The 25,546-nt window shown below is 48.3% G+C and overlaps 1 protein-coding gene across 4 annotated transcripts; it reads right to left on the reverse strand.

Annotated features, from left to right (window-relative positions):
- Window positions 1-5,706: 5,706 nt before the first annotated feature.
- AMFR (autocrine motility factor receptor) lies at window positions 5,707-25,268 on the reverse strand. Of its 4 annotated transcripts, none has more exons than XM_015873827.3 (15): window positions 25,026-25,268; window positions 24,604-24,696; window positions 23,295-23,459; window positions 21,546-21,698; window positions 18,796-18,836; window positions 17,937-18,069; window positions 17,285-17,418; window positions 15,816-15,887; window positions 15,620-15,730; window positions 13,561-13,751; window positions 13,026-13,129; window positions 11,221-11,355; window positions 10,071-10,154; window positions 8,014-8,198; window positions 5,707-7,191 (listed from the first exon to the last, which is right to left on the reverse strand). In XM_015873827.3, exons 1-15 carry the CDS (start codon window positions 25,215-25,217, stop codon window positions 7,044-7,046), a joined length of 1,941 nt encoding a protein of 646 aa, XP_015729313.1. In that variant the 5' UTR covers window positions 25,218-25,268; the 3' UTR covers window positions 5,707-7,043. The 4 variants fall into 4 exon arrangements, with proteins under 4 accessions (XP_015729313.1, XP_085407774.1, XP_015729314.1 ...); XM_085551648.1 differs by lacking the exon at window positions 25,026-25,268 and adding an exon at window positions 24,912-25,013; XM_015873828.3 differs by lacking the exon at window positions 15,816-15,887.
- Between the last annotated feature and the right edge of the window lie 278 nt (window positions 25,269-25,546).

Here is a 25,546-nt window from a genome sequence, read left to right on the forward strand (position 1 = left end):
AAAGTTGTGGGATTTTTTGGCTTCATTTGGCAGAAGAAGCCCTCTGTGTTGGAGTTAACACGCGGACCATGGAGCAAATGGTTTGCTTTTACCCATGGAGGTGGGGGGGAGGGTTAATTTTTATTTGGAAATTGGTGGAAACACTGAAAGCACAAAGTCACATTGACTTACCCTGAGCCAACTTTTTATTCCAGCTTCTCATCATTAAATGTCAGCCAGTGAAAGAAAGCAAATATTTGAAGAGCGTATTTGTGACATTAAGGCAATAACAAGCACGTGCACAGGTCCCTGTCCCTCCCAGGCACTGTACTCACCCATAGCCCTGGACACATCCCAGGGCTCCTGGGGGATGCTGGTGTCCTGCTTCTCTGTGCAGCCCTCTGGAGCGCCCTGCCATGCAGGTAGGCTTGTTTTTCCCATGCAAATATGGCAAACGTAGCTGGCACTGATTATAGCAGCAGTGCTACACCGGCTATTTCTGTCTCCCTTCATTGCTGTCAAGAGTATGGCTCGCTGCCACTTCCCACCAGCAGCATTAGTCAGACACAGATTTCAGCACCCAGGAATCGCTTTGCATGGCTGTTTTTATGGGATCCCAGTTACTGCAGGGATAAAAGCAGTGCTGGCAGGGCATGGACATGAGGGGTGTGCCATGAGATGGATGTGCCATGGGATGGATGCAATGGAGGTGCAAGGAGATGGAATTTGCCATGGGATGGATATGCCAACAGGATGGGTGTGTTATGGGATGGACAGGATGGACAGGATAGGTGTTCCACAGAATGAATGTGCCATGGGATGGACATGTAATTGGGATGGACACGATGGATGGGGTGGATGTGCCATGGGATGGATGTGCCATGGGACGGACATGTCATGGGATGGACAGATCAGATAGCATGGACCTGCTGTGGGATGGATGTGCCAAGGGATGGATAGGATTAATGGGATGGACATGGCCTGGAATGAACAGGATGGATGGGATGGATCTGCAGTGGGATGAGTGTGATGTGGGATGGATGTGCTATGGGATGGATGTGCTATGGGATGGATGTGTTACGGGTTGGATGTGTTATGGGATGGATATGCCATGGCATGGATGGCCCTGTCTACAACTGAACAGTGAAGCTCACACTCTGTTTTGGGTCACCCCAGGCTAAACCCACATGAATAAGCTGCCCCAGAGAAATGTAAGCACAAAATCCCATCCTGACCCTGAAGATGGATATTCATATTTCATTCAACACAGATATTTACCTACTTAGAAAAAATAATAATACAACACTAAGTGCTTTCTTCCACAGGCATGCTTTTGTCTGTCACTGTGTAATCCTAATCTTTCAGCACGGCTCAGCCTGTGCCCATGCAGGCAGGTGACTGGCACAGAGGGATCGCATGGGGAAGTGCAATTGGAGAGGGCACAAAGGTGGGCACAAGGGGAAGTGCCTGCAGCAGGAGGAGGATCTGCTGTAGCTGGAGGCTGCAGGTACATCAAATTCCTGTAGGGATGTGAGAATTCAATGTTCTGAGTTGCATTCCTTGTCCTCCAAGCACCAATAACTGAATACCCTTTTACATCCCAGGCACAGTTTATGCTGTGGAGAGATGTGGAACTGGGTGTTAGGATTCACCCCTTATGTTACATTTCCAAACCCGAAAGGCAGTGCTGCAGTAAACAGATGTGTTAGCCCAGACAACACCAGCCTTCCCAGATGGAAGTAGCCTGACCTGACAAGAAACTATAAATCCATGTGAAATCGTGGCTCTTTGAGTTGGCAGAAAGCGAGCTCACTCCTCAACCCACCAGGGAGATGAGAATAGCATCCTTTGGGATCTGCTTTGGAAAATAGTTGAAATATTTTTAGAAGAAAAAAAAAAGGAAAACTCAAGAGTTATGTTTAGTAGCAGAAACCAGCCGGTCCCAGGGCTGGAAAACAGCATGGAAATGATTTCTGAGCTCCACCATCACATGCAGACATCCAGCAGGGCTCAGGGCATGGCCCAGTGAAGCCATGAGGGTGGTGCAGGGAAGGGTGGCCCTGATGGGGGCGTGCAGTGGAGCGTGGGGTGGTGGCACGGGCAGCCAAGTGCTGGCAGTGCCAGGATGCTCCTCACCATCAGCCGAGTGCTTCTCATTAAGGTCATTCATATTTTATACCTGTTTCGAGGCTAATGATGCGGGAATGCTGTAGGCTCATAAATAATGTCTGCTGATGCAAAGCAGCATTAAAGCTTAACGAACTTCCTTCTGTGTCGAGCAAGTGGCCTCGACCGCAAACTGCATCCTGCATTGCTGCCCTCCCATTCCACATCACTGCCCTCTGCATTCTCTGTCCTCCATAATTTCCCCCTCTATCTTCCATCACTGCCTTTCGCATCCTCTATCCCTGTCATTTCCCTCTCCGTGCCCATCCTTTCCCTCTCCACCTCCATCATCTTGCCCTCCATCCTCCTCTGTCCTACATCGCTGTCTTTTGCATCCTCTCCCCCCACCATTTCCTCCTCCACCCTCCATTGCCCCTTTTGCAATCCCCATCGTTTCCCTCTCCATCCCCATCATTTCCTCCTCCACTCTCCATCCCTGCCTTCTCCATCCCCTGTACCGCTCTCTCCAGCCTCCATCATGTTCCCCTCCACTCTCTAACCTGCCCCTCTGCATCCTCCACCCCTGCCCTCTTCTGACCCCAAATCCAAGGCTTTCTCCTGGCCTCATTTACAGGGAAGTGGAGCCGACTCACTGCAGTTCCCTAGCAACACGGCTCACTCTCACTTTTGCCTTTTGGGATCCTTTGGGCATTGTGCCCTGAGCTGCAGCAACACATGATCCCTTGCACAAGACCCACAGCCCATGTTTAGTACCTGAGATACCCTCTTTTGGGAAGGATGGGGTCCCACCCTACAGGTGGGGTGTGCAGGGGATGGTGATGCACTGAGGGATGCGTTGTTCTGATCTGTGCTCCTTTCTGCTGTGCAAAGCCACAGGGCAGGAGCTGGCGATGATAATTTCAGCACTCTGGAGCATGGGGTCCTCCTGCACCTCTGCACACAGTCAGGTCCACCTGCTCCATCTGCTCACCCAGAAGGAAAATCAGCCCAAAGCTGTGGTGTTCCCATGGCCTGTGCTCCTTTCTGAGCAACGTAATGCACTTCAGTGCAGAGCCATATCCCCGCTGTTCATTTCTGTTGTCTGTTATCCATGACACCCGGCCAATAACATCTGGCTTTGCTCTTCCAAATGTGTAAATATACATTTGCATGCAAAACTGTAACTTAAAATTACAAAGGTAAAAGTGCATTTCGCCTTTGCTGCCGTTGTTCTCAAGCCAACAACGTTATCCCAAACATCTGACCAGAACCTGATGGGGTTTTCATAGGATAGAACCAGAGAATCACTGAGGTTGGAAAAGACCCCTAAGATGGTTCAGTCCAACTGCCTATGTACCGCCAGTGCTGCCTGAACCCTCATCCATGGGGGCTGCAGTCACCCTTCCCTTGAACACCCCCAGGGATGGTGACACCTCCTCACTGCTCTATGGGAGAAGGAATTCTTCCTTATTTTCTACCAATGGAAGAAACACTGCAGTGAACGTGGGTTAATTTCACAACAGAAGCATCAATTCCTGTTGCTCCAGGTCTCTGTGGTCGCATCATGGAAGGAAAATTGCTGCAATACTTTGTGTGTGTGCATGTGGAAGTGAAGCAGCAGTAATTCCTGGGAGAAGAAAGACAGAAAAGAATCAGATGTGAACATTTCTCGAGGTGATTTAATATTTCAGTGGGTCGCTCTTTGCTGGTGCAAAACCCATCAGCCTCCAGGTGATGCTGAAAAGACTCCAAGCTGCGAGTGGCTCAGTGTCCCATTCAGCAGACAGCGACAGCAGTGAGCGGTCAGTCTGAGCCCAGATATCCCCAAATGACCCCAAACAACAACAGGTCACACGGGGGATTCACAGCGCTGCAGGAGCTGCGGGGGAAGGTGCCAGATTGCAGCTTCCGTGGTCACCAAAGTAAATAGTGCAGAATCAGATCCATGGGGCTGTGCAGCACTTTGGCTCAGGGCCGTTGTGTGGGGTTGAACCCCGCTCCTGCTCACAGGAATTTGCCCTTTTTTATCTGCAAGGTCACTGTTGGCGTTTTTCACATCCCCCACGTCATGCAGATGGGCGAGGGAGCGGGAGTTCAGCGTTCAGCCCCACAGTGGGATGTCACCGAATCCAGCCCTTGTGACCCATCATGTCCACGTTACTTATTGTTATTGTCTTGATTTTGATTATTTTCATTCATTTTTACTTTCACTTCATTTCCACAGGCCACCCAAAGCGCAGCTCCTCCCCATCATGAAAACCCACCTCTGGCAGCCATCAGCCCACCCTGTTCATCCGCCCCATAGATACCACCAAGGAGCAGCTCCAGACATGGCTCGGTCCCACAGCAGCCCAGCAGTACTCAGCACAACCCAGTTTTTCTTGCATCCCCACCTGCAGAAACCCATTCTCTGCTCCCCCTCAGCCCTGCAGTGTGCACATTTGGGGCGCTAACACACACCAGTTCCCCCAGTGCTGGGGCTGCTGGCCTTGCTGGGTGACTGCTGGGCCCAATTTATCAGCAGGGCTGAGGGAGCGGGGCCACAGCATCCCCAGGGCTCATCAGACCTTGGAAACACCCCCAGAACCTCCCACCCTGCCGGCTGCCAGTGACCCCTTCACCTCCACTGCAGTGGGGCCAGGAGCTGCTCCAGGATATCCTGCAGCCAGGATCCAGGAATCATGAGCAGTGCTGGGACCTGACGTTGGATCTGGGCTTCCTCCCCAGGCCCCACTCCTCTCCAACCACTGGCTCATCCCATCCCATCCCATCCCATCCATACCTCATTTCCATCCCAACCCCTTTCAGTCCCATCCAATCCCAATTTCATCCCCATTCCAGGAGGGAGACCCACTTTTTACACCATCTAGTAGTGATCAGACAAGGGGGAATGGCTTTAAACTAACAGAGGGGAGATGTGGGTGAGATGAGAGGAGGAAATCCTTCCCTCAGAGGGTGGTGAGGTACTGGTGCTGCTGCCCACAGAGCAGTGGGTGCCCCATCCATGGAGGTGCTCGGGACCGGGCTGGATGATGCTTTGGGCAGACTGAGCTGAGGGGGCATCCAGCCCACAGCAGGGTGGGCTTCAAGGTCTAACTCAAGCCATTCAATGATTATTATTCCCTAATTTCCATCTCATCCCTATTACTGTCCCGTTAGAGGACCCCAAGGGCTCATTTCTGTCTCTATCACCTCCACGTAATTCGCTCAGGGTGGGATTCAGCCCACGCGATCACCGCGGCCGGGCTCTGCGGGAGCGCCCAGCTGCGGGCACGGCCGCCCCCCAGCGGCTGCTCGGGGCACAGGAACGGCTGCGCTGCGGGACGGGGATGCGCGGGGATGCACTGCTGGAGCTGTGGGTGTCCCTGCTCAGTGCAGGGAGTGCGAGCAGACCCTGCAAGGTCCCATCCAACTCAAACCACTCTGTGATTCTGATTCCGCACCCCCCAGCCAAGCTCTGCCCGCTCCACACCCATCAGCTCTCATCCCCCCAGCCGGCTCTCCAACAGCCCCAAACCCATTTTATTTCCAGTCCCCCCACACATTGTTCCTCTTCCATCTCCCCCTTCACGCCACACTTGGATTCTCATCGTACAGGAACACACAGGACTCAGCAAACAATTTCCAACACTGATCAAGATTTTATTTCATTTCTTTAAACAGTAAAACCAAACAGCCGGGTTCTGAGCAAACCCCATCATCTCAAAAGAAAAACCCCTGGCAGTTCACACACAGCATCGCAAGGTAAGGCTGCCCAGAAAGGTTCACTGCAATCAATTACTCTCACCTAAACATCGAGGCCTTTCCTTAAACCCACCTTCAAACCTCCCTAAAGACCGACAGTAAAAAACAGATACCAATGATTCTAGATAATACTGGGCTCCTTCTAAAGGGCGGCGGAACAAGGATTCACTCATCAGGAATTAAACAAGTCACAGCTGTGTAAAATCCCACTCTGTAAGCTTAGCAGTGCTGGTTCCGGGTGTACGTGGGGTCAGAAATCCCTTAGAAAGATGCCGGGTGAGCAGATGGGGCTGCACAGTGCACAAGGGTCACCTGCCCTCCCGGTGCTTCTGTCTAATGGCAGAGCTGTGGGGTTAAAAATGACATAGAAAGCGTGATATCAGACATCAGAGCCAGCTCCAGCCTTCAAGTCCGTGCTGCTCCGCAGTCCAAAACAGGTGGGCTCCTCAATGGGACTCCATCAGCTTTTTAACACCGAATTCTGGGGGCTGCAGCCTCCCCTGTGCCCCCCCCAATTCTCCACTCTGCTCCTCCCCGCTTCTCACTTCTTTCTGGCTCTAAAAGGAAGATAGCGCAGCCCTGGGGAGCGAGCAGAACTACAGGCCAAGTGCCAAGAGCCCAGCAACGGTGAGCAAAGTGCTGTATGCATCGCTGTGAATCAGAGCAGCACTGCACAATTAGCAACTCCATTTTTTCCTATGTTGCGTTGCCAGACAGCTTCCACCCGCCTACAAACGGGCTTCCCAGCAGCACCGCAGCCAACCGACGCAGCTCCTTCACTCGGGAGGTGAGCAGGGAGCAGCTGCTCCTCTAACACAGGGTTTGCTGCCAACCCCTGCGCTTCCTTCCCCTCTTGCAGCCATGCCCTCCGACCTGCACCCACAGCTGCTCAATTCCAACTCATCTCCCTCAGCTTCCGTTGTGCAGTCAGGCCAACGCCTCGTGCAAAGAGAAATCGCACTGGTGGTTCAGATTGCTTTTGTCTGTGGAGGGGATCAACATCACATAGAAAACATTACAAAAAAGGTTAATTTGTCAGCTGTCCAAACATGATTAGACCACATGCTTTATACAGCAGAGCGGCAGCCAGCTCACTCGGCAGCGCTCAACTCTGAAGTGACACTTTCCTGCTGGTATAGAAATGCAGGGGTTTTGTGTTTCATTTCTTTTATTCAACATTGCTCACGAGGAGGAGGAAGGAGGAGCAGTGAGCGCTATGAGTTCTGCTGCATCTGCAGTCTCCGCTCGGCGGCGGCTGCCAGCGTCCTGCGGCGCAGCGTGACTGGGTCAGCGGAGGTTCCCTCGGGCACTGAGGGCTTCTCTGTGCTCAGATCTTCATCTGAGGTCTTGTTCAAGTAACGCCTGCAAGAGGAGAAAAGGGAGATGAGTGAGAGCAGCCCAATCTGTTTGGCTCCAGAAAACAGTCGGTGCTTTCAGGAAACAAGGCAGGAGCTGAAGCGCATCCAAAGCTAGAAAATACTTTGCATGGACACACTAATGATGCACTCAGACTCTGAGACCTGAGGTGAGTTACTGACTGGGTCCCACCACTGCACCATGCTGAAGTGCAGGCAGAACCTGCAGCTCCCTCCATGAGGACAGGGAAGGCGCTGACAGGTGGGCACTGGGGCTGCAAAGTGCCATATCTACATTCAATACTAGTTGAGCTGGGAGTAAGAGTTGGCCACGCTCACTTTGGCAGTGCTGACCTGCTCATCAGAAGCTCTTCTGGTCTGTCAGCCCTACGCAGCTCAATACCTGCTCTTGTTCTGTATTTGGAAAGTGGTGACCGACAGTGAGCTCAGCTGCAGCAGCACACAGCACAGGCTGACACCCAGGCAGGCAGGTTGGCTAGAAGTGTACTAGGAGTCTCAGCACAAGCAGTATTTCCTCACTTACTAGAAGCTGAATCTAAAGCTCACTGAAGCTGGAAAAATCACCCTATGAGCTCTGATCCACCAATTGAGAGGCTGTGTGCACGCTGCAACACAAGACGCTGTTTCAGAACTGGGTTTATCAGAGGCACAGGTCTGTCTTAAAGAGCACCTGAGCGTGTTGCAGCAATGTATTCATCCCTCCTAATACTCTTTGCACCACCCCAGTCTTTCAGTCATAATCCATGTAACAGCCATTCTGGGAGATTAAAACCGAGTGGCCAGGCTGCAGCTGTAGGAAGGAACATACTTTCGAGCTTGCTGCAACAAGTCCTCCTTCCGCTGAACCAACATGCGCTGCCTCTCATCAGCTGACTTGGAAAAGCGACTTCCCCTGGCCTCAAAATCTTCTGCTTCACTGGGTTCTGCCTCCACTTCGCTCAGTTCTCCCATTTCTTCCAGTCTTGAGTTGAGTTCCAGTGGCACTCTTTTGGTCTAAGAGAAAAAAGGGGGAAGTTAGGAAAAGAGGGAGTTTTCTTTTTCAGTTAAACATCTCAAGTCTGTGCAAAATTTGCCACCAGGGCTTCTTCACATCAAACTAACAAGCTGCAAAGAGCTGCCACTTTCTGAGGCTCTGAAAGAAACGAGGCTTTCACTCGCTGCAGCCCATCCCCTGGGCTGCTTTGAAAACCCCAGCTGAAATACAGAACAGAGCTCATCTAAACCATGTTCAAAGAGCCTGTATTCTGTGTGCCTCTATTCTGTGTGCCTTCACACTCTGTGTGAAAGGGATCTCAGAGACACCAACGTTAATTACTCATAATTAATGCTCTTGATTTAGCTAGATTCCAGAGAGCTGACTCGATCAGCAATGTAACAGTAAAGAAGGAATAGCAAGTGTATTCACAAAGAAAACGTGCAGCACGCCATGCACCCACATCAGTACTGCCAATGCTGTTGGAAGCAGCCAGCAGCACATCTCCAGACTGCCCTCATCTTGTATCAGCACAGAACCCCCAAAGCCACCAGCAGTACTTGGGGGGAAGGAATTGCTATCTCCAACTTAAGCCCTGTGAATTCTAGCTGGAATGAAGGCATAACATGACACAGAGGAAAGCCCAGCTCAGTCATAACAAAAGGTGCTTCTATTTCAGCACACGAGCTCCCCTGTCATGTCCAACTGCCAACAAGAATTCCAATGCATTTGCTGCGATGTTGGACATCTACCAAAGATCCCAAGTGAGCATAAAGGATTGAATGCTTGTAAAACCTACTCTAAATTTGGAGCACAACGCAGCAAGAACCGCCTCACTCCCTTTCAGCGGCTGTGCCATAAGGTGTGAAGTTGCATCTATCCATTATTTGGAAATGCAAGTCTCACCAACAGGCAACAACGAGGCCTCCTGATATCCCTTCCCTTTTGCATTCAGAAAGCTCACTACAAAATTACATGCAATCTGTTGCAGTAGCTTGTTTGTTGCTAGACCTTTCCAAACAGACAAGAGTTTGACTGACCATAGCAATATATTCTCCTGGTAAGAAGAAAGAGAACATCTGCAACACACCAAGTGCGTGGTTAAACACCGAGATCAAAACTGAAGAGACAGAAAATAGACAGGAGTTTTCCAGAGGATGCCCCTAAGCTCCCAAGCAACAGAAGCACCAACAGAAGGGAACTAAGCAGGTCTGTCTCCCAGGTTTGTCTCTGTGGCTGTGTAACAGGGGTGTTCAGCTTGTCCTACACAAGCTGAGCTGAATGCACAGAGTGCATGGTTTGGCCTGGCATCCCTGGAAAACCACTCATCCACTGCTCTGCCAAAGTTCAAACACAAAGACCTCCCAACACTGTGGCAGGGTCAGCAGCAGCAGAGCAGTATTCCTGTGCCAAGGACATCTGCACTATGTTTGGGGTGTGGTGTACGTAAAATTCCTGCATGCAGGAGAGCAGCAACAGGAGTCCCCACACCACCACTGAAGCAGCTCCCTACAGAAGTCTGCACAGGTGGGTGTCCAGCCGGGTCCTGAGTGTCTCCAAAGAAGGCTCCACCACCTCTCCACGCAGTCTGTTCCAGGGCTCTGTCAGCCCACAGTAAAGAAGTTCTTCTACACATTTGTGAGGAACTTTCTCTGCTCCATTTTTTGGCCACTGCCCCTCATCCTATCACTGCACACCACTGAAAAGAGTCTGGCCTCATTCACTTGCCTCCCACACTTTACACATTTATAAGCATTGGTAAGATCCTCTCTCAGTCTTCTCTAGGCTGAACCAAGCCAGGTGTGTTGGCCTTTCCTCACACAGGAGATGCTCAAGGCCTTCACCATCATGGTGGCCCTCTGCTGGACTCCTTCTAGGATATGCCACATTACCTGTGTGACTGTCCTAGTATCATCCTGGTCAGCGCTGTGCCGCTCCACAGAACTGTTTGAAGCAGGTCTAACAGCCTCTGCACGCTGAAACACAAACATCACGGGTTTAATGCAGCATGTGAAATAACAAAACCAAAACAAGCCCTCTGAACACATTCAAACTCTGCCTTCTGCAGCATTGCGTGTTGTGTTCCATTTAGAAATGGATCCATTAGTAATGAACTGAAAGCACTGTGCTGAAAGAGAATTCTCTCTGCTTCCCTGCACGCAGGCTGAAACTGCACTCTAGATAACAGCACTATCAGATGTGCACACAGCCAGAATTCAGTATTCTTATTAGCAGAACCACTGTCCCCAGTCTGCTTTACTGAGATGTGCTATCACTAATTAAGAACAAGGCATCCTTTTGCCATCTACTTTCTTTGTGGAAAACCTTCCTAAATAGTACAGTTCAATCATCCATCAGCAGAGAAATCAACTGGAAATGTTCTAAAGCTTCTGCACATGAGCAATGGAGAAGAGCTGCTTTCACTGAACAAATATTTGTCTCCATCTAGGACATTTTTAATACATATTTTTGATATGTGACTGAATATACTGCATTTATGGAGCTCCAGGCAAAGGAAAAACTAACCCCAAGGTGTTTTCTCATTAGCATTCAGCACTACATCATGCATTTGTGACCGTGCAGGAAAGCACTCGATACATTCTGCAGTCCAGTTGCACCACCATGGACAGCCCACAGCCCACCAGTGACAGTTTCAGGCTCTTCCACTTAAAGAAAGTGCCCTGCATTAAACATGGACAATGCTAAAGCACAGCTAAGAGCCATCCTAATACATAAAAAGGCCCTTCCAAGAGCTATGGCGAGGAACAGACATCTATACCTCAACCATACACAACAGTGTGTGGTTCAGCGTTCTGATCAAGTCAGACATTGCAATGTGAAGATACAACACATGCCGGACAGCCAGAACCGGTCTGCATCTTCCAACTGCAACATCTTCACACAGGTCAAATCTGAAGAGTAACAGTGCACTGAGCTGGGCTCACTGTGCCTTTACCTGATGCCACTCACCCCTACAAGCTCAGTCCATATGTCAGACAGACATTTTAGCTGCACAGTCCCATGACTTGTCCCATGACTTACCTGTGTGGGGAAAGGCACCTGGATGCGCCCTTCCAAGATGTTGTCGGTGGTTATCTCCACAGAACGGGTCAGCTGCAGATCCTGCAGAACTACATGATAAGGAACCTGGGGGAACATCTCTTGAATCTGGTGGGCCTGGAGAAAGCAAGGTTTGTAACTGTAGATATACTATATATCTAGGGATATATAAAATTAGCTGCTAAGTGTCTCACTACAAACTGAGAAAGAAAAGGAACTGCTCAAAGCTGAGGTTATAATAACTCATGTGCAGGAGGAGGAAAAAATGAAGGGAATAAAAAGCCACACTGACAGTGATTTGCAGGGCAATACTTTGACTTCACTGAAGCCAACAGCAAAACTACAACCTCTATGGAGGCACTACATGGTCCTGAAAGTGTACATTCCTATTCCCTGAGGCACATAGACAGATAAAGGCCTCAAAAGATTCCCAACAATTATTTTGCAACAGCACCTTTAATAAAAATCTATAGAGAATTCAGGCATGGCTGAAAGTTAGCTGAACATTTAAAACAACACCTAAATAAAATCGTTTTTCTCTGCCCCAGATGCATTTCAAGATGGTAAGGACCTGTGGAAGAGGTTTTAATCTCATACTCTCTCTTGCCACCCTGCCTACAGACCAGCTTTCATACAGTCTGAAAGCTCTGAAAGTTGCAAGGGAAAAAACTGAGCACACCAAATAAAACTGAGTACGAGGTGTCTGAAAAGCAAAGCAAAAAACTACACCAGCTGACAGTGTGCTGAAACACAACCAACTGCAGCAAACTCACTCTCTGTTGTACCTATCTGTGACCAAAACAACTGATGCAGCATTCCAGCCCTCCATCTTTCCCATGAAATACATCCCTGGGGTTTTTATTCAGTAACACAAAGAACTTTGCTTCATTTCTATTAAAAATGTGTAACACTTCAGTGGCTTGCTAACTTTGCTTTTCCCTTATAGCAGACATTTCAATATAATTTGCTACTTTGAATAATGCAATGCTAAATCATTATTTATCCTTAACATAAGCCCATTTGTGTCATTCTGTCCTGTAAAAAAATCTAAGCTGATTTTATGTGGAGTCCCTGCATTTTCACTTAAGATCTGCCAACACCTTCCCATCCCTGACCCCAACCCCCAAATAATTGTGGCCTTATTCTGTTGAGGCTTAAACAATCATGAAGGTTGGAAAGGCCTCACACTGTCAAAGTTTTGTCACCTTCACATGATACCTCACTGAGCACTTTGACTTACAGCACACGGCAGCATGAAGAACCCAAAGGAAATGCCACTTCTTAACTAAGAAATTCCATAATGCCACCTCCTTCTCTTCTTGTTCTAGAGAGCTTATCCATGGTCAAATCAGGGACTTCATCCTCAGCACTGCTATCATTATCATGAATCAGTAAGTGAGTCATGCTACAATAAGCCACATTACCAACCAACAGACAAATTTTCAGATTACTCTGACCCTTCACTACTAGAAGTTGTGAGTGAAGCCGAGTACTAAAGGAAAGCTCAAGTCACATCAGTCAAGCTAAGAAAAGGTCCATCCATCTACACCTACATCCCGTAGAAAGTACATACAATTTTTCTCTGTCACTTACTTACACTTTGCGTTGGCACATCCAAAATAATCTACAGCCCTAGCTTCCTGGAAATGAAGCTTCTTGTTCAGAAGGTAACTTTCATGTGGCACCCAAGCACTGCTCTGACTTCCTTCCCCTTCTGTTCTCTATCCACATGCACCCCTTTGCCCCCACAGCACAAACAGAGGTCCAAAACAGCCAGGCAGCCTTACCATAGCATTGAGCTGGGAGTTGCTGGCTTGTGTGATACCAAGGATGTTGGTAGTATGCATCACTTCCACTGAAAAACTCGGCAGCCAGCTGGCAATTCGAGAGCCTAAGGATAAGAAATCACAAGGTAAGTCAGGCACGTGCACAAGAGGTTCTCAGCAGGCAAAGTACTACATACAGGGAGTTCTCAATGCAGTCTACCCCAAGGGTGGAGATGGCTGGAGCAAATCAGTGACTGCTCCAAGCAGCTGCTGTCACAGAGGCTTAACAAGCTGAGGGCCAGAGGATCATGGAAACAAGACTCTCTTGTTCCCATTAGAGGGAAAATTAAAATAATCCAGAACCAGATTCAGTTCTGGAATACGCTAATAACTCCAGCAATTTTACTGAAAACAGGCCTGTTTCTAACCAACTGGTCCTAGAGCAGGTCAGGTCCAACTGGCCTCCACCACAGAAAGAAAGAACACTCTCCTACAGAAAGCTGTTCCTTTGCTTTTTTCGGTCAGCAGCATCAGATGTCAGATCTGCTCAACTCACCATCAAAGTGGAAGAAGTGATTGTGCTGGTTCAAGCGTGGTCTGCCTTCTGCTACTGCCACGGGGACCAGGTTCTCATCCAGATTCTCCCTCTGGTGATCCTCCCTCACATGATGGCTGTCAGTGATATTAAGAGACATTCTGCACGTTGGGCAAGATGTGTCTTGTTCAAGCCAGGACCTCAGGCAGGAGCTAACAGGGAACACAGTAACATTATGGTGAGTTTGCAGCAATTTTCCAACGCATCATTATCACAAGAACTTCAAGTAGCTGCAGCATATTCTGCACAGAGCATTAACACGTACACACAGACTGCTCAGAGATCATTTGCAAGGTACGTCTGATGATCTCCTGATGACTGGCGGCGTTTCTTTTCCTTCCAGCTGAAAATACTCAAGTGGTTCAGGTTTTATAAACAAGCTTGCAAATTTACCCCCAAACTCAACCAGCGCAAGCATGATGCCTGCCTGGCTCAAAACAAGCAAGTTCAGCCTGGAAAGAGGGAACAAAGTGCCCTTTCTCTCACCATCTTGAGCTGAAAAAGGGCAAACAGCAACTGGGCAAACATTTAAAAGATACAGATAAACCTTCATAGCAGCTCTGCCAGAGCAATGCGGACAGAAACCTTCAGAGCTCCAAAGTATTTCTGAAAAGAGTCATCAGCCAAACCATCACAGTGCGTACAGCTCTGGAGCTTTATCAGTAGATTAATACAATCCAGCATCTGCCACTGCAACATCACCTGATTCTGAACATTTGCTGTCTTGTAGAAAGAGAGAGGTGTTTGAAATGCAGATTTAAGCACGCAGAGCTGTGCTGTGGGTTACCTATTTTTGGCATACCATCTAAAGCCATCTGCTGCAATACGTTCCCTCCTTAAGAGCACCAGTGAGGTAAAGGTAACTGAGCTTCAGAGAAAAGAAATACAAAAGGGTCATTTTAGATACAGAGAAGACAAATTTCTGATGAGGAGACCCTGTGCTTCTCAAGTGCTCCGGGGGTGATTAAATATTCATTGATTCAGCAGCTCTGGAAGAGGTTTCTGCTACTGAGGCAAATTATCTCATTAGAGACTTCTTGGAACACAGATAAATATTTATGGCAAGGTTGTCACAAATGACAACAAATTAGCACACGGATTCCAACCTCTGCTCTGACAGTTACCAGAAAAGTAAAAAGCTGTTTGAATGAAAGAACCTGCTCAGATTCACAGGGAGAATTTAACTGACTGTGCACGTTAACCAAATGGCACTCCAGAAATTCCCACCTTCAGCCCCATCCCTTTTACCTTTACACATAAATGTAAAGATCCATGTGCTGCTACAAAAGATCCAAGGTAAGGTGCATCTAAGGAGCACTCTACCTCTACAAGCACCTATTGTGACTCACTACCAACTGAGTGCAAGAAACAGGACAGAGAACCATCCTCCGGTGAGAGCCTCCCAGCTCCAATTAGCAGAACCTGGTGACCTCCCCCACTAATCTGTTCGTTTAAACTCTTTCATTCCCAGCCCTGAGGGACTCAGGCCCCCAACAAAACCATCTAATCAGACATGACCTCCACAAATGTTCTGGAGCATCACCATGTAAAGATGTGCTGTACAAAGAATATTTGCTGTTTTTCTCCTTAAAGTTGGTATCTGAAGAGTATATAAGGATCTAACTCCAATTTTTCTTCATTGCCTGAAAACCAACATGCACACATGGAAGAAGAAAAGCCTGAGACCAACAGAGGGAAAAAAAAAAGAAGGCCTATTTTACCAAGTATTTGCACAGAAAGGCAGGGTACAGACTTGCAACTGAGATACCATAACTCAGTACTACCTGTGTAGCAGCTGACAACAAATATACTCTTAGTTCAGAGGAAAGAAGGCAGCAAATGAAACAGCTCCAACATGGAAGCAAATGCTACTTTTGCTCTGTAATTAGAAGCAAACCAAGATGGCCCAGGCAGTCAGCAACCACAGCTCAGCTGAGTCGGCTGCTTGTCACCCTGCTCTAAGTGTCACACTTGCCCCACATAACCTCTGTCCCCAGGCCCTGCAGCCCCAGCAACATACTTGTGGAAGAGATGGCCGCAGGGGAGCTTCCGCGCGGATTGCATGGAGTCCCAGCAGATGGCACAGTCGTCATTATTGACTGCTAGCTCCTCAGGTGTCGCAACTGCAAACCTATAAAAGGAAGAGACAGCAGTAATGATTATCCCAGCGCAGCACAGCTTTCTGCCTAAAGGATTCTGCACTGAGGAAACCTTACCCTTCACATTCATTTTTCCTCGAGGGAGGCGTGCCAGGATGTTTGTTACCTTTTCCATAACCGGAACTCATGCTGTAAAGGAAAACTATCATACACGTCTCTCCCATGCTTTCTTGCACAGTTTCTTTTGGCACATCTTGCATACACCCTAAGCCCAAATGACTTACTGCCTTCCACGGAGCATGATCATTAGGTCAAGAACCTCAAGTTATAACCTGTATAGATTTGGCTTATGTCATTTTTCTAAATGAGCTTTAATAGCTGTACCCATCAAAATGTCTTCCTAAGTACTTCTGGTTTGACAAACTTTGCCCTCAGATTTCACCAACCTCTATTTGTCTTTGAATTATTATATGTTTAATCTACAGTGCAAGTATCTATTGCATAGTACCCAAAGACAAACAGTAGAGACAGTACAGAGATGAGTAGCACAACATTTTGCAGTACAGCCACTGCACAATACACCCAAAAACCAACTACACAAAGTCATCAGACAAGATGCCTGAAACATTAACAACTCAAAATGGCTTTGAGAGCAATATAAAGGGTTCAGCAGCTGCGTTACCAGAAAGAAGTAACCCACTGTGGATGAACATGGCTATGCAGCTCTTAACCTGGTGTGATAGCACTACCTGCCCTTTTGCAAAGAAAACACTGTGAATCTCCAGGGAAGACCGCTCTCTCTACTTAGAGCACAGCAGGCATCAGAGCTGGTCAAGTCCATCAGAGTTTAAAATGAAAATGGTACCGCAATGTACAAAAAAACTCCCTGCTGCTCTTTATTTTACTGAGGACACAGCTGAACTATGACAAGGCATCAGAGATGGAGAAGCACATGGCACACTCTCAGTTTTTAGCAGGCCTCTCCACTTCTCTACATTGTCTTGGTACAGGGGGATGGCCTAAAGTAATCCTGAATGGCCCTCAGCTCTGCTCCAGGTGCAAAGCTGGCTTGAAGTTGGCCTCACGTTTAATGAACAGGTTGTTTCTTTTAATTAATATTTTGATTAAATTTCTGGCAGTAACTGAATGACACAGCCTGAGGAAATTAGAAGCATTAATTTCCATCAGAGCCAAAGGCAATACATGAAGCAGGCTGAGCTCTGCAGACCTTATGCCACCCCTACCACCTAGGGCAGTACATAAGGGCAAACAGAAGAAATTCTGGACTGAAGAGTTCACTTGTGATCAGCATTACTTGTACAAAAGTAGGATGCCTGGTAAAAGTCAGCCTGTGTATCTGTTAAACTGAGACAGAGAGTCCCTTGTCACAAATACAATGGAAGCAAAGACTGTAAAAACACACCCTCTACAGCAGGAACATTTCAGAGCAGGTTTTGGAAGACAGCATCTCTCCAGCTCACAACATACCATCGAATATCAAAGGAACATAAGAGAACCCCCAACTTCTTGCCTGGGCTCTTGTCCCCACAGCACAATGCACACCCTAGAGCAAGCAGGCAACTCACCGGGCCTCCATGTTTCCAACCACACGCAGGTAGTTCTTGTGCCGCCGAATCCTTCTCTGGACCTCGTGGAACAGGTAGCGCAGCTGCATGAAGATCACCAGGCTGGCCATCGACAGCCAGATATTGCCAAACAGCTTTGGCGGGGAAAAAAAAACAACAGCAGGGATCAGAAGTGGGAACTGGGAGGCAGCCACAAGAAACTGTATCTGTGCTTAAAAGAACAAGAACCCAGGAAATCAGTTCTTCTATTAAGAACATTCAAACTAACCACACTTGCTCACAGGAAATGCTGCTCTTCACCCCCTCAAAAACCACCTGAGTAGCACAGGGTTCATAACAGGAGAAATGGTGTTCAAGCCCTGTTTGTCTGAATGCCCCCTGCTGCCAGTGAAAATAATTCCATGTGATTGCTCAATAATAAAGCCAATTAAACAGGTAATTACACAGTAGTTAATACTCCATAACAAAGTTATTTATGAAGACTGCAATTACACAGGACGAAAGAATGCCAGAAGCCCCATACAACACTTTCCTCTTCATTTACTGAACTTCTCTACAACACGAAATAAGCAAAACAAAAATGCCTATTTGAAATACCCAGCACCCAGTGTTTTAAGGCAAGGTACTCAGCTAATGCTGCAGTGCTCCATACCAGCATATGGATATGATGCATCAAGTCCAGCGAAAGCAAGGTCAGCTCCATGACAAAATCCGTGTAGTACACATATGTGCCTTTACCTTCCCACGTTCCTTCATGGTTGAGATCCCAGAGATGAATTACATATCTGCAAGAGCCCAGACATTAACTTTATTTGCTGGTTTTCATTAGCTAAAATCTCTAAGCTATTTATTCTTCTCGGTTTGGATTCTTTGCCCTTTGTAGGCCCAGCACTTTCTTTGTTTTCTCTACTTTTACTGGTTTCAAACAGCAATATCTGACAAAGGCAAAAAGCAGCCAGTGCTCAGCCCACACTGGCACTACAGATGCCACCACAAGGCACAACGGTGTTCACTAAACTCCTGTGTGCTCGTAGAGCCCCTTTTGAGATGACAGTACTGCATGCTGCAGACCCACATTGCTCAGCCTCTGAGGTGTGTCTCAGGTGAGGCATTACAGCTTAATGACAGACCCAGAAAGCTGGTGGTGACCTGGACAAAGAGCTTTTGCTCTTTATGTCATGCCCTACATACGCCTTGCAGATGCATGAGCTTTCTGCTTCTCTAGAGCAAAAGCTAGAAAGATCAGGAGCTTAAAAGAAACACAGTATGATGGTATCAAGGAGCATACATCAACCCCCAAACAGCAGTGCCAATCCATTTTAATCCATGTCTTAAGCACTGCTCTATTAGCAGCCTCTAAAGCAATCCACGCACTGTAGAACTTATGTTTCAAAAACAGAAGGGGCCTGTCCCCAAATACACATTTGCAATGCAGCAAGGTGACTGCATGCAGCTCTTACATCCACACCACGTGCACAAACACCTTGAGCAATCACCACAGCAGTACTCACCGCAAAATCACATGAGCAGTTCTGACTGTCACCAGCAGAGACTGCAAAAGAGGAAACAAAGATGTTAGCAGTGTTCTGGCCTGGTTAGCTCAGGCTAACCTCAGGCTGCTCTATGGGGCTGTCAGACTGCCCTCTGCCTACCCCCCCCCCCCCCATTCCAAATGTGGGTAAGAGAAAGAGACTCAGCTCTGTTCTCAGGGTTTTGGCTTTGAGGAGACCACAGAGGAAAAGCAAACACATCCCAGTGCTCACCACACAGGCAGTGAAATGGAACAACAGCCTGAGCTGTGGGTGGATGCAGCACAGAGCGCAGAGTGATGTCAGAACTATTACACGTGGCAGGAAGCCTCCATCAAAGAAGACGTTTTTCAGCAGGAAATCTGAAGGTTTTTACAGCTTTGAAGAGGTTAAAACCTAAGTCAGCATCTGGAACCTGGCATTCCAATTCTTCCCTCCAATCCACCGTTCTGCTGCCAAGACATTTTGGTGCTGGTTAGCAAGGCAACAGTGCAGCACTGCGCCAGCAGCGACCCAGCTTGGCAGCCTGAGGAGCTGCCAGTGATGACACAAAGAGGAACATGCTGCACTCTGCTCCCCAGAGGATGCAGCACAGGGCAGGCAGCTGCCAGCTCTGCTCCTGCACACTGACACGCATTGCTGCGAGGCACTGCACTGCTGTGAGGCTCTGCACAGTGAGCACTTGCAGTCAGGGGAGAGATGAATCGTTTACTGCAGCTTAAAGTAATTAGATACACTCTAACAGAATACATTTGGCAGGGCCCCTCTGGAAGCCACCACCAGGAACACATTTCAGCCTTCAGTTTTTAATGCTCTTTTACCGAGAGCATGAGGACCACGAGGTGTCACCACCAGCTCCTAGAAGAAACCTGAATGTTTAAATCCACCACCACGACTGTTGGCTATTGAAGTCAAAGGAACTCCTCACAGTCATCCACAGAGGGCATATTGAAAAGATGCAGGAAGGGATGGGGTTAGACAGTTCCATGTGGAAAGGATTAAATGGATAAGAATTCTTTTCCTTGGAAGGAATAGGAAAAAGGTCCGTAAAATTACGGGTGATGTGAAGAAGAGTAAACAGGGAACAGTTTTTTGCTATTTTTCATCACCAATGTATCACACAATAGCCAGGGAATAGGGATTGTACCAGGCAGGTGAGTCCCAACAACTGGAAGAGCTCATGTGTGTACACAACAGAGTGAAACAGAATTCATTGCACTCAGACGCTGCACAGGCCAAAGTATAAATGAGGTCAATGAACAACCAGACAACCTCCCAGAGCCCACCCACAGCCCTCAGTGTTCTGAGAGAAGCAGGATGGGGCAGGAAACCCTTTCCTATACATCCTCCACAGCATAGAGGGTAGCATGGAACTGTGGCTCGGCTGAGGACCATGCACCTACACTCCTCACTGTCAACAAACAGACAGAACAGCTGTAATGAATACATCAGCACCAAGCAGGCAACTCTTGGAAACCAAAACACTCCTGATAAACCTCCCCCGTGCTGGCACAGGGCAGATACACCGTTCTGCTGAGCCGAGATACGAGATGCAGCATTAACGAGATGCCACCTACTAGAGAGAGCAGTAAATCTTCAAGAACTGCAAATCCAGCCCTGCAGCATGTTCTCCTATTTAAGAGAAAATACACAGATGTGCCCAGTAACTGAGCACCATATCATCCTGTGTACGGGAAACTGCTGATCTCAGCCTGAACCTCTGATTGACCACCTGAGGCAAGCAATGAGTCAGCCTGGCTGCACCTCTCCTAGATCCCATTTAAGGGCTGACTGCCACTGAGGAAGGATCTCTTTCTCTGGAGATCTCTCCTTTGTGAGTTTTACTGCCAGCCTTCAACTTCGGTAAGCATTTCCATTTACTACAGATTATCTTTCCATCACGATAATCTTTCTTAACGAAACACCTGTTCAAACCTCTGCTTACCTATTGATTGTACAACTGTACATCCTGCTATCAGCTGATTGCTTTTGCTAATTCCAAGTATGAATTCGAGGTAGCGGAGAAGAAAAACAGATCTTAGGTGTTACTTGCTGTCTGAACCAAGGATGCACCAGCGTGACTCAGTTGCAGCGACAATGGTTACCACCCCTTCACTTGTCACTTCCTCAGGCAGAGTGCAACAACCAGAACATCACAAGCACGTTGACTTCACCCCACAAACACATGGACATGTATTTCACAAACAGCCTGACACTTACAGAGGTGCACAAACACAGATTGCTCACCTCACCTAAGTTGCAACTACTCAAACAAATCCCATGGGCATGCCTTAGGGAAAGACGTTAGTTGCAACCCTTTTATGGAGAAATGAAACAGAAAATGCAGCCTCAAGGGAACAGCTAAAGCACACATTATGTGTACACTCTGTCCCTCTCCCTAACTGCCATTTCAACTAAGCCTTCTCGTAATGCTCATGAAGCACAGCCATTATTTTTTCATACACTGCCATCTGATTTCAGCACCATCTTACAGATCTATCTCCTCATTCCCTTCTTCAGACAAAGAGTATCTGTGGGTTTAAACTCTGAACAGAGAAAGAATACACATGTGGCAACTATCCTAAAACAGGAGAGGGGCTCAGATGCATCTTTGGAACTACTTCTTTAGGGAAGCAAAAAGAAAACCCACCATGAGCCAAGAAATGTCACACACCCCCAGCTGAGGAGCGAAAAGCAGAGCAGAAACAACACCATTATGAAAGCAGTCTCACCTCTGCCGCCATGAAAGCCAGGGTGTGCATCCCATGGGTGTAGCCAATAACACCACACACAACTGCCAGCCCACAGCAGGACAGCAGCATGGCGACAAGCAGGGTCAGGACTCTGATGTGACTGCTCATGGGTGTTGTCGGAGAGAAGGACAGCTGCAACACAAACACATAAGTACAAAACAGGTTTGAATTAGCACTTCATCCTCCCTGCCCTCTGTGTTCACTTCCCCAGACAATTTTTCCTTCTTTTGTTTCCAGAAGAAAATCAGTTTCACAACCTCAACTACACGTCATAGCAATAAGCACTGCAGAATAAAGCTAAAGGGACACACCACCACAAAGCATCACTCACTTCCCTCTCATTTACATTCACAGGGTTTTCTGAAGTCAGAAGGGATCATTTTGATTATTTGATCTAATGATTAGGTCACTTGTGTGACAAAACCACAGGCTCTTTCTCACCCAATAGTTTCTGCATCAAATCCACAGTATCTGCTTAGGATGAGCTCAACACTGAAAGAATGAGACACCACCCTCCAAAAACTCACCTGCAGCTACAGACTGCTGAACAGAGCCTACTGAAAATGGTCTCATTCAACAACACATATAATATATATAATTCATCATCTAAGCTACCTTGACAGTACGCTACACCTAGATCAAGTCAAAATATACTAAAGAGGGGTCCATGTCCTTATTTTCAGGGCAGGAAGCACAGGATAAGGAAAGGAGTTGCCCAAAGCTTCACCCCACTCTGATTAAAATCAACTCCCATCTTTTCTTCTAAAACTAATTCCTTCTTCCCTGTTTACATTCATTTCTCATCCAGCTGAGACTACAAGGCAGATAACACTAGTACCATTTGTCCAAACAAAGAACTATGATACATGCCTTGAAGGAAGAAGAGGATAGTAATAATAATGATTTCTCCCCACATGAACTTTGTTCTCTTACAACTCTCTGAACAAGCCCAAGACCCAATGACCGCCCGGTTCATTCTATTCTCCATTTCCTGAGCCCCAGCCCATCTCATCTCAAGTTTGGTGCTCAGCTCCTTGTGAGGTGACAGGCCTTACTGGATATTAATAACAAAATAAAGGAATTATAAAACTACCAGGAGGAAATTCATGGATCCAGTTTAGTTCAAACTCTTATTTCAGGATGGAGGAGCTGAGGAAAACACGCATGCATTATAGATGCTAAAAGAACAAGTCTTACTGTCCAATGTCCCGTTTCACCCTTGCCTAGCTTTCAGTTTCTGGTCTCCCTACCAAATTTACAGAAACTGCACACAGCTTATGAAGAAAGTTGTGTTGGGTGTCGTAAAGGCTTTGGGACTCAGTACTGGGTAGATGTTGGGACTCAGCACTGGGTAGATGTAAGTGAGCTTTTACAGATCAGTCCCAAAGGGACTAAGGTTCTAAGTTCTAAGGGAAGTTCTGCTCTCCAGATTTCTCCACTAAGAGCAATGAAGACAAGACACAGAGCTATGCAGCAGTAACTATGGGGCACATATATGGAACAATTCATTAAAGAGAATACATATCTTCAGCTCTACTTGTCTGATGAGAAAACTGAAGGAGTAAGATTGACACGGCATTCCAAAGCAATCATTTGAAGCTAAAAGAAGGTGCATTTGTTCTGCACCTCAGGTGGGGAAGAGGCCTAAATGATCTGCTTGCAGCCTATCCTAACCCAGTGCCTCTAAATCTGTAAACCCCAAAAGAGAGCCCTTAAATCAAAACTTACGTATTCAAAGCGATCCTTACAGAGCTGGACCATGAGATGAAGAAACACAAGCCCAGAGAACCAGAGGCACCACATGACCACTTCTTCCACTGTCTGAACATTCAGCACACCAAAAATGAAGATGAACTTGTAGAAGATGAAATTCCAGAACTTATCCTTGAGATGCTGAAAAGAAAGGAAGGAAGGCACTCAGTTACTATGGAGAGAGCACTGACAATCCACACGTTTTGTTAAAGAACACAATGAAACCACCAGGACAGTTCAGACATGCCCAGAATTCCTTCCCAATGCTGACAAGTGTTGGTTCACCAGCAACGATAACCAGCCTACCCGCAGAGCACACTCTCACTATCCAAAAACGAACGAATCCAGTCACTGCCTCTCACTTCAGTTTTTAAAGAGAGGAGAGAACCTGGGAATTATCGCTGGTTAAAATTCCACATCCTCACTGTCAACATGCATGACCAAAAAACAAGTGTGACTGAATTACCTGCTTGTTATATACTTCACTCAAAAGCTCTGAGGAAGTGAACCACAGATACAACAGGCTTTGAGGGACCTGTGGCTACTCACAAAGCATTACGTGCCACAGCTCCCTGTGCCAAAAATGATCACAGCCTGATTTTTCCTAGAGAACTATGTTTACATGTTTATTTTTAAGATACCTACTATCCCAACTACTGCTGTTGCTGCTTTTATCTTCTGCAGGATCCTGCTTTAAAAAGCCTGAGCAGTAATGGTCCTTTAGCTGCGTTCTGACAAACCTTCTCACCCATGATAAGTTCAGGAAATAGCAGTGTGAGATTTCAGTCCTGGCCACATGCATGTCATCGCCTCCATGCCTGAGGCTGGAGAGCACCCATACTTGTGCAGCACTCAGGGTACAGAGCAAGGCGTGCGAGTTAGCAACACTGGCACTTCCCTAACTGGGAAATGCAGTGGAGAAATGTCACCATATACAAGCAAAACAGGGAAGAAAACAGATGTTGTGAGTGCCCTGAACTGAGGTGGGCTTGTAAGAAATCTGGCAATGTGTACAAAGGGTTTGCAAGTTGACCCCGAACTTGTAAAATACCATTAAACAATGATGAAGTTCCCTCCAGAAAAACACTGGAAGCCTCTAACTGCAGATACAGGAGTATCTCCTGGGGAGATTGTTTTCTACATGGTGCTACTGGACAGCACGCTCAGCACTGAGAACTCCAGCACAGAGAACTCAGAGATAGGGCTGAAATGTGTTTTAAAGCTTATTTATACTGTGTGTTCAGCAGTTCCACGTAGCAAACACAGCAGTGCTGTGCTGCCTTACCTGCCTCTCGCTGACTCGCAGCGGGCCGAACACCGCGCGCTGGATCAGCTTAGCGACCAGCATCAGGACACAGCACGCCGTGTTCACCAGCACCTGCACGGAAACAAAGCAGTCAGCGACGGATCCTTCTGCCCCGCTCCGAGAGGAGCCCAACAGAGGCTGCTTTGTGCGCCGCGCAGCTCTGATGAAACGTAACCCTGCCCTCCGTACGACACGGGCCGATCGCTCATCTCGCTTTCTAGAAACGCGAACCCCTCCCGGCAGAACGCCCGGCAAACAAAGCTGCCGCTGCCCGAGGAGCCGCTCACCCGGCCCGGCACGTTCTGGCGCTAAGGGCCTCCATGTCGGCACGCGGAGCAAGACTATGGCCCCCAGAGCACCACGGCCCCCAGAGCACCACGGCCCCCGTCGGCCCGGCTCACCCAGACGCAGAGGCTGTCGGACAGCAGGTAGTACGCCACGTCCAGGGCCCGCGGCCCGCCCGCCCGCTGCTCGCCGGCCGCGCTGAGGGCGCGCTGAGCGCTGAAGGCGGCGGCCAACAGGGCCAGGCCGCTGAGCGCCGCGTACGTGCGCAGGCTGGGCCAGGGGAAGCGCTCCAGGAACAGGAGCGGCATCGCGGAGCCCCGCGGCCGCCGCCGCCTCTCGGCCCCGCTTCCTGCGGCCCTTCCGCCCGCCGGCGCCGCCCCTCGGCCCGCACCGCCCCGCGCTGAGTCACCGGGCGGGACTCCGGCAGCGCGGCCCGCGCTCCTTCGGCGCCCAGAGCTGCGGCGCGGCCCTGCGGCCCTGGGCGGGGTTACGGCGGCCCCGCTCCCGGGTAACAGCGAGAGAACGGAGCGCCGGGCGCACGGTGCGGGCCGGCTGGGCTGTCGGAACGCTGCAACAAGAGCCAGGTGCTCGCACGGCTGCCCGTGAACGGAGAGGCACCGTGCCTGGAGCTGCTGCC

The sequence above is a fragment of the Coturnix japonica genome, chromosome 6, assembly GCF_054131305.1.
Source record: "Coturnix japonica strain WE chromosome 6, WE-NBRP24, whole genome shotgun sequence".
Lineage (NCBI taxonomy): Eukaryota > Metazoa > Chordata > Aves > Galliformes > Phasianidae > Coturnix > Coturnix japonica.

Bases quoted from the DNA above. Each gene is read 5' to 3' on its own strand.
- AMFR (XM_015873827.3), bottom strand. From the start codon at position 25,217: ATGCCGCTCCTGTTCCTGGAGCGCTTCCCCTGGCCCAGCCTGCGCACG. The intron at 13,130-13,560 runs GTGAGTTGAGCA...TCTTATCCTTAG, and splicing joins TCACTTCTTCCACTTTGATG to GCTCTCGAATTGCCAGCTGG. The intron at 10,155-11,220 runs GTAAGTCATGGG...TTTGTGTTTCAG, and splicing joins AGGTGCCTTTCCCCACACAG to CGTGCAGAGGCTGTTAGACC.